Genomic DNA, 9,507 nt, shown 5'->3' on the forward strand with positions numbered 1-9,507 from the left:
CTCTTGATGCAAAAAAGTGGAATAAAACCATTAAGACCGAAATTGAATCAATTCAAAAAATAATAGTTAGGCCTTAGTAGATTTGCCTAAAGGAGAAAAACTCATTGGTTGTAAGTGGATCTTTAAGAAAAAGTATCATCCTGATGGATCTATAGATAAGTATAATGAACGATTAGTAACAAAAGGTTTTACTCAAAAACCCAACATAGATTATTTTGACATTTGTGCCCTTATGACTAGGATTTCCTCTATTTGAGTGTTGTTAGCCTTTAATTTAAACAAAGATTTTAATGATTTTCGTATCCCTTACAGGTGGTGTATGATTTGAAGCATACATTTGATTAAATCACCTATATAAATGTCAAGTGGAGCCGCTTGTATGAGATCTTAGCATGTTCTCTAGAACACTTATGAATACCAGACATGCACATGACCTAGTAAGCGCATCATAACGATAACAGTAAAAGTTATGGAGGTGTATTATGATTGATAAACATCTAACACAATCAAGTGTTTTTGGTTCATATAACTTGCTATACCATCTCTAATACATTACATCTTATAAAACCTAGGAAATTTTATCCTTTTCTTTCAATCTTTCTTTCTCGACTTTTGTAATATGTGGAGGATTTTTGTTAAAAAGCCTCTATATATATATATATATATATATACACACACACAAAAGTCTAACAGAGAAAGCAACTTTATGAACGTTGTATGGTCAAAACTAAAAGGCTCAGGGTTTCAGAAGTTTCAAAAAGTTTTCTTAACGTTTCTTTTTATTTTCTTAAAACAATATTTGAACAATGCCTTGGGACTCATTCCCAATTCTATAAATAAAGCACCTCATTCACGCCAAGAAACACAATTAAAAGCAACTCCCTCATCCTCTTCTCATTTTCTCCCTTTTCTCTTTCCTTCTTTCAAAATCTTCGATTTATTCTTTACTTTCTTTAAAATTCTTTGTTAGTTTTAAAATCTTCATAAATTTATGAAAAGTTTGTTATATTATGAGATACATAACATATGTCTTTAAAATAAATATTTTATACATATCGAAAAATTTTAATTTATAATTTTTATTATCTTTTATATTTTTTTTACAATATTTTTCTAGGTATTGCCGAGTTTCTTTATCAGTTTTTTATATTTTTAGGCCTTAGTAGGTTCTTCTGACCAGCATTAGGCGTTTCACCATCAACATTATTGTCATATATTCGCATCTGACTAAGCTTTTCATATATTACATGTGCAGAGCTTCGCACTTTTTGTAAATTCATATATTTAATTGAGATAAAGCATCCATAAATAAGAGATTGACAATTTATTTGCAATGAAACTTGAAGCAGAATGGTTATTTAAAGAAATAATCCACACTTTCGAAATGTCTCTTGCAGACATATATCTATACTTCCAAATTTGGTTTCCCGAATTCACAGCATATCTATTCCGGAACAATATTCCGAAATAAAAATTCAACAAAATAAATATGAAATTTATTTTCCGGGAGTCTTGTGTATGGTTATCTTTTGAATTAATCATTCCGGAATAATACTTTACTTTTCGGGAAATAAAATTCTGGAAAACCATTTCTCATCTCTCAAAACAATTAAGGATAAAAGTGGAATCTTAAAATATAATGGGGTGCAGATAGAAATTGATAGAGAGTGGAAGCAATTGTCGATGTATAAACTTCCTTTTGTTATATACATTTGGGTTGTTTATAACTTATATAACCTTATTTGATTAAGTATTACTACTACTCATCTATCAGTTTTATTCACATTCTACTTAGCTTATATAAAATGTTGCTATTACCGATAAATCAAAATGTTAAAATGATGCACATTCATTAGTCGGTACCCAAGTGACCTTAAAAAATATTAGTTAATTAATAACAATTTATTCTTAAGAGTTGAAATAAACCGTCACAAAATTACACAATTACGAATTTTAAATGCTACGATTAATTTATTTTTTCATTTAAATTTGTTACACTGTAGAAAACTTTTTGTTTTTAAATCCCTAATTTCATCTGACCCATTTTTTTCTTCGTCAGTAAGTGAATTTATTTATCACATTGATAACAATAGATAAGGCAAACAAACATCTCTTTCATAACGAAGCTTTGTTCTAAGCTCTACCCAATATCAGTGGAAGACAGAGAGACACTTTATTATAGAAGCAGAATAAGAAAATGAAATGAATATTTTTTTTGAAATACAAACTTGAATCTAAAATAAAAAGTAAGCTATTATATAAAAGTAAAAAACCTATTAATTCATTGTCTCAAGATTTAATATAAAAAATAGGATTAATTCTTTATAGAACTGAAAAATCAAATCAAATTTTTGTAGTGTTGTATTTTCCTACTAAACCTTCGTTGATAACTCTAATATTTTTCAAATGAAAGAAGTTGCTGTGTGTTATTTGCTAGAAACTTCCATGGCCAAGTTATCAGTTTTGGCAGAATGTAGGACTATGGAGCATAATAGGCACAAGCGAAACGATATTAATATCATGATTGGCGTGAAGTTACGTGAAAATAAAGCAACAGATAATAACATGGGAAAAAAAGATAAACGACAAGAGACAACGAATTGTTGGCTCCTTCATATGAAAAGGTACAAACATCAGACCAGAGACAACGAGTTGTTGGCTCATTTATGTCCTAAGATCATGGATAGGTTGGCTATTTTAGCTAATAAGTCTGCATCTCTGTAAATTTTACCGACTGTGAATATGGCATTACATCATTTCACTTATGATAATATAATACTTTTATTAAAGCTAGGATATCCGGTCTAAGCTTCACATTCTAGACAAGGTCAAGTCCATTGCATCTACTACGAAATCTGCAACCAACGGATTACACAAGCCGTTAAAAACAGGCATAGTTTCATGGCGGATAATTTTAACAATGGTTAAATTTTAGCCGTTAAAAACAGGCATAGAGAAATTGAGGTTGAGCCTAACCTGCGTCTTCTTTGGTGAAACACAAGGGGGGTGTAATTCTGAAGACATTTCCATAGTAACCACCCTTGCCAATAAGTACCCCTGATTCTGTAATAAAGCAGCATGATCAGTTTGCTATATAGAAGAAAACTATAGCTAGCACCAAAGTGCATATCTAGAGGGGTGTGGATTTTACCTTTCATTTGGTCCATTACATGCAATGTTTCTGCTTTTGCTGGAATTTTAAGCTCACGATCAGTGACAAGTTCAACTCCTAGAATCAGGCCTCTTCCTCTCACATCACCAATCACTACAGAAGAAACAAAGTTTGGTTATAAAATTTGTTGGAAACTCTAATGCCGTATTTGTAAATAATGTACTCTACTCTCAATTAAGTGCGTGTGTGGATATCATATGGGTTACTGCTAAAATATTAAAGATTTTGTTTCTTCATTTGTATCTAGAACTCGGGAATGTGTACCAAAAATCACTTTCCTATTTTTTTATCCAAACAGAGCATGCATATATTTACAAGGAATCCTTGTATGTAAAACTGTAATGAGAATATAATAAGAAGGGTGAAGATATTACATTCATATTTGTCCTTTAGGCTAGTGAGCTTTTCTTTCAAATAGGTCCCAACCTCAAGTGCATTTTTTTGAAGCTGTTCTTTCTCTATTACTTTTAAAACAGCCAACCCTGCAGCAGTACTAACAGGATTCCCACCAAAGGTGTTAAAGTAATTCCGGTGGGTTAAGACCTCTGCAATCTCTGGAGTTGTTACAACGGCACCAAGGGGAAAACCATTTCCAATGCCCTGCCAAATTAGAATAAAAAAAGTCATACAATCACAAAGGTTTGTGCCATCTATCATCAGATAAATGGAGTATATTATATGGTTTTATCAAACACTTTTAAGAATTTTATCCAAACAAATCATAATCTTACACGACACTAGTAAAGTTACCTTAGCCATTGTCACTATGTCAGGAACAACGTTGTGGGACTCAAATCCCCAAAAATGGCTTCCAGTGCGACCAAAGCCAGCCTGAACCTCATCGGCAATGAAAAGTCCTCCTGCTTTTTTTATGGTATTGTATACAGCAGGCAAGTAACCAGGAGCCAGTTCAACGATGCCCCCCACTCCCTATCACAAACAAGACCAGCATCAAGGTGTGCTTAATTCCCAAATTGTTTCAATCATAAGTCAAATTATAATATCTTTTTACTTAAGGTATGATAAGATGATGGTAGATGTAGAAAGAAAAATAAACAAAAGAAGTTGGACCTGTCTATATACATTTGTCTTAATACCTGGATAGCTTCAGACATGAAGGCTGCAACATGTCCAGAAGTTCCAAAGTTAATGATATCTTGAACATCTCTTGCATATTTTTCTCCATCAGAACCGAAAATTCCTCTGTAAGGGTCTGGATTTACTGCATGATGAATACCACTCTGTTGACAATACCAGCAAAAGAACACATAAGGCAAACACTAGTTCGCTTGAGGGACCAAGATATACTTGAAGGACTGTAGTTTTTTTTAAGTTTGAAGAATTCAAATCAATGCTTTTAAATTTAGAAGACTAAAGCCGGATTTATAAAAAAAAATTAAGAACTATAAAAACATAATTAAATCTTAAATGAAAATTATAATATTATATAAAATATAACGGAACTTCATTTTGGGACAAGCAAGTGAAATTAAATATAAAAATTTATCACGGTATAAACCAAAAATAATCGTAATTAATTTGACACAAGCAAGGAATACTGTGCGTATTATTGAGAAATTTCACTATTCCAGGGTCATGATATTTCTCAAAAAATATTTGAAAATCATCTCTAGTTCGAATTTATCTGAAAGAGTCCTAACTATGATAATTTTGAGGTATATAATGAACTTATCTACCTGTCGTTAGTATTCTAATGAAGAAGCTGAAAATTCCGAAGATAGGATAACACAAGATACATATTGTTTTGTTTAGTCTATTATTATGTAGAACTGAAACAAAACCAAATCAGAGACAACGTGTATGAGATATCCTTCGCTATTGGGATGGTCCACACTTTCATATCTCGAAAGCAGATGGAAATTTGTACTAATATGGAACGTGGTTTTTATTTTCTTAAATACAGAGTTGGATGAAAGTGAGTTTTAAAAGTGAGACGAAATAAAAGTTAGTTCTTATCCATAAATACCATGTTTGATTAAACAATTAAGTAATATAAGATCTTCAAAACACGTTTTTTTTTATGTGAGAATTTAACATCTTGATCATTAAATTGTATATTATTAGACATGAGTGATAAGCCTAATAACATACTATAATACATTAAGAGTTATTCCATTATAAACAGAGTTTTAGTCATATGTCAGCATCACTTTCGAGGTTGACACTTTATATGTGACCCGTGACACACGTCCATTGTAGCTAGACACAAAACATGGTTGTTCTCGAACGTGGAAATTTGAGTTAAAAAAATGAGTTTAGCTACCAAGATGTGACGCTCCACTCAACTATACGTGTCATCAGTACATAGACTTGTGTTCCAGGTTATTTTTAAATTATTCATTTCAAATAATAATAGAAAAAAGAAGATATATAATTTTTTTTTTTAAACACTGCTTATGTTATTTTCCTTTATTTTGGGATTAAATAGTATCAATTAATGTATGAAATTTAAAAATGAAAACAATAAATTTTTGTACCTGCACAACATTGAATTTCCAGATACTTTGAGCAGTGGCTCCCATTGTTCCAGCTGCATTACCGTGATAAGCATTCCTCAGAGATATTATGTCATGACACCCGGTGTACATCCTTGCCATCAGAATGGCCAATTCGTTTGCTTCTGTTCCAGAGTTTGTGAAAAACACTACCTAACATAATAAAAACCACAATAATAAATGTACTCGTAAAATAAAATATTAATATGAGGCACCTTTTCTACATTATCAACTTATTGAAAGAAATATATAATATTGAAACACTGTGCAATACTGAAGCACCAATGCCATCCACGCAACCAGTGGCATCTCAATCCAATGAACCCATTAATATATGGACGAAGAAAGCAATATTTTAAAATTAAAATACGAAATTCTACCAGATCATTGAAACATACCCATCTCTTGAGATAGTGGCTGACGTGGAAGCTGCTCTAAAAGTTTTGGACTTCATCAATAGTCCTTTGCTTTTGGTTAGCTTAATTTCTTTATTTTTTCTCTTTCAAATCAGCACCAGTAAAATATATATGGTACAGAACAATTTTCTAATGATTCACAAAGAATAATGCATACCATCCTCGATCTAAGATAAATTTTTTAATTTCCTATGGTTTGGGTAATCAAACAATGCTATGATTTTATAATGTAAATCAGAGAGAACAGAGAAACAATTATTGTTAAAGTTGAAAGTAAAAGTCACCTCCATCATCATTCAGATCACAATGCGAAAAGGTTTTCTTTATAAAAAGAAATTTAATCAAGTATGCAAATATACTAATAACATCCAAAATTACTTCACAATCACTCACTCATAATATCATAAATATTAACATAAACTACATAATATTAAAATGTTGTCAAAAAATGTTGTTAAAGTACCCTTATTCTTTATAATTATTATTACCATGGTTGTAATAATTGTTTTTTTTAAATTTTTTATTTTATTCTAATAAAATTTTTTGAAATGGTTAGATCAAACCGAACTAACACGTTTAAGAGTTACATGAACAATGGATATCCACATCGCAATTTCAAAATTCTAATCCCATTAAAAATAAAAATGAGCTTAATCAAAAAAGTAGGAAGAAACAGTAAGAGTGGGGATAAAAGGGACTAACCTTTAGGTCACCGGGAAGCTTAGAAGCCAAAGCCTGAGCGAAATCGGCGATGGCGTGGTTAAGGTATAGAACGGTGGAGTGCTGCAACTTTGTGGTTTGGTTCACTATGGCCTCTACCACATCAGGGTGACAGTGGCCGCAACACACCGTAGCAATCCCTCCAAACGCGTCCACGTATCTTCTCCCATTTTCATCGAACAGGTACTGCTTCTTTCCTTCCACTATGTTCACCTGCACCTCACAACCATTGCTTTATCACTTTTTCTTTTTTTATTTCCAAACAAATAAAATCATATGCTCATTAGATATTAAAACTACTGTAGCAGAATTTAATTAAGTGGATTTTTACAACCATCAATCATCAAATAAAAAACTTTAAATATTTCCACTCTCGCATTGAAGCCTACTAAATAAAATATAATAATTAGTACGTTAAAAAATAATTATTTAGCAGAAAATTAGTATGGAGAAAAAATGCATACAGAATGATAATATATTATTACTGTGACATAGTTTTAAATTGATTACAAATTAACATGAAAAATATTTTTGTTCATTTTTTTAAATATATATGTAGATATTAAATAATTATTTGCTCTGAATTCATTTATTTTGTAGTAATTATATCTTTTGATGAATTAAGGCATAAATTATTTTGAAAATTAAAGTATAGTAAATAATATATATATATATATATATATATATATATGAAAATTATTATAATAAAAAAATTTATTAACTATTATAGTATATGTATTTTGAAAATCATGTAAGAATTGTAAGGTATGGTAAAACTTGAAACGGCGTCGTTATATTTGTGGGGAAATAATCTGGTGTTGCGCGAACTCACGGGATTCTTGTACATATGCAAAATGGAAGGACTCAGATACTCTCTGCGCTTCGCCAGAATCTCGTCGGCGGCGGGCCCCGAATACGGCAGCGGGGAATAATCAAACGGCGGAAGCTCTCGGATGGTAGGGCCCTTCTCGGCGTCTACCGCCGCCCGAGCAAAGCTGCGTCGCCAGTGAAGCGGCTGCGATCGTCGCGTCAAAAGCCTCGTCAAAAGAGGAAACATGATTTTGGCTCTAGCGGAGGATAATTTTCTGGCTATGTGATCTGGAGAGAAACCCAACCCGATCAGAGAAATGAAGGTGAAAACTGAAGAGAACACTTGAGCAAAAGAAGAATCAGATGTATGTTATATAGAAGAATGAATGGAGGACGATGACGAGGACACAAGAAACTGAGTGATGTGGCAACAATACTCTTGAAATTGGTGCAAATTACTGTTTTGGAATTTCCTCTTATTTTTGAAAAATAATGAGTGGATAGTTGCTAATGATTGTATAAATTAATTTTATCGGAAATATATTAGTATTCTTTTCTAAATGGAATAGCATGACGGGGGATTATTATGCAAACATGTTCCAAGTTTAATTTTAATATTTTTTTTCTAATTTTCTATATTTTTAATTAACTAAAAATTTAGATACCAATTATCAATATATATTAAAGAGTTAAATATATTATTTTCAAAAAAATTAAAATTAATTTATATTTAAAATTTTAATTTAATTTAGTTTTTAATTTTAGAAATACATAAATTTAGTTTTTTTAATCATATTTTGTTAACGTTTTAAACATAATTAAAATTTTAAATTGAAATTAATTTTAATTTTTAATAAAATTTAAGAGATAAAAACATATTTAACTGTAAGGTTACTTCTTATTAAATGTAAGGTTTCTTCTTATATTTTGAAAATTTCACAATTTTAGACCTTTAAGTTTTATTTATCCAAGGTCTCTGAACTTAGTTTACGTTATTTTCATCCATTAATTTTTATTATTTATAAATTTATTCAATTTTTCTATAAAAATATTAAATTATATTTGGAAGTAAGTTTTATGGAGTTATTACTTTTTTCAATACTATGGCGTATCTACAGTAACACAAAAATTAAGCTCAAAGTTATGTAAACTTATATATAATTAAAAATTAAGGTAAAAATTCCTCAAAAAGTATAAAAAAAAAAGATAATTAAAAGAGTAAAATTTCAGAAAAATAAATTACAGCTAAAATTACAAAGTTAATAAAATATAAAAACAAAAATTATAATCAAAGAAAAATATAATTAATTATAACAAACATTAAATATTACATTAAATGCGTTGTTATAAAATTTTATCAGCAACAAAAATATCAATAAATTATTTATTATATAACATTTAATAAACAATAAAAATATAAATAATTATTGCATTTATTGATAATAAATGGTCATAAATTTGTAATAAATAAATATATCTCTTTTCTTATATTTATTGCATAAATAAGGTGTGAAATCAAATAAAAAGTAAGAGTGGAATGACTCATTTTTAATAGAAAAAACACAACAGAGAATCCAAATCTATCTTAATAGGATACTTTTAAGTTAAAATTCCTTTTGTTTTCTTTTTTATTGTTTTTATTTAATGTAATTCTTCTATTTATTTAATTTTAATCAAAACTTATATTTATGTTAAATTGATTCAATTTAGTTTTTTTGTTAAATTTTTATAACCTGCGTTAATAACTTTTATATATATATGACGTGTTACTTCGTAGTATTTTTGTATATTTTTTAAAAAAATTTCAGTTATTTTAAATTGGTTCTTTTATGTGTTAGGTTTGTGTTATTTTAGTTATTTGTTAGTATCAATT

General features: G+C 29.6%; 1 protein-coding gene across 1 annotated transcript; it reads right to left on the reverse strand.

The window, feature by feature from the left end:
- Nucleotides 1-2,579: 2,579 nt before the first annotated feature.
- LOC124829583 (alanine--glyoxylate aminotransferase 2 homolog 2, mitochondrial-like) lies at nucleotides 2,580-7,988 on the reverse strand. The gene is made up of 9 exons (XM_088102391.1): nucleotides 7,657-7,988; nucleotides 6,807-7,037; nucleotides 5,671-5,841; nucleotides 4,270-4,413; nucleotides 3,923-4,102; nucleotides 3,547-3,772; nucleotides 3,152-3,265; nucleotides 2,977-3,063; nucleotides 2,580-2,855 (listed from the first exon to the last, which is right to left on the reverse strand). The coding sequence occupies exons 1-9, from the start codon at nucleotides 7,879-7,881 to the stop codon at nucleotides 2,812-2,814; spliced, it is 1,422 nt and encodes a 473-aa protein (XP_087958517.1). The 5' UTR covers nucleotides 7,882-7,988; the 3' UTR covers nucleotides 2,580-2,811.
- Between the last annotated feature and the right edge of the window lie 1,519 nt (nucleotides 7,989-9,507).

Source organism: Vigna umbellata, chromosome 11, assembly GCF_029865625.1.
Source record: "Vigna umbellata cultivar VRB3 chromosome 11, Vumbellata_1.0, whole genome shotgun sequence".
Lineage (NCBI taxonomy): Eukaryota > Viridiplantae > Streptophyta > Magnoliopsida > Fabales > Fabaceae > Vigna > Vigna umbellata.

What these genes read in the sequence shown, in the direction of transcription:
- LOC124829583 (XM_088102391.1), bottom strand. Translation starts at nt 7,881, where the DNA reads ATGTTTCCTCTTTTGACGAGGCTTTTGACGCGACGATCGCAGCCGCTT. An exon ending in TCATGTCTGAAGCTATCCAG is followed by an intron (nt 4,103 to 4,269) that starts GTATTAAGACAA and finishes TGTTTGTGATAG; the next exon opens with GGAGTGGGGGGCATCGTTGA. An exon ending in TTTCACCAAAGAAGACGCAG is followed by an intron (nt 2,856 to 2,976) that starts GTTAGGCTCAAC and finishes CGTTGGTTGCAG; the next exon opens with ATTTCGTAGTAGATGCAATG.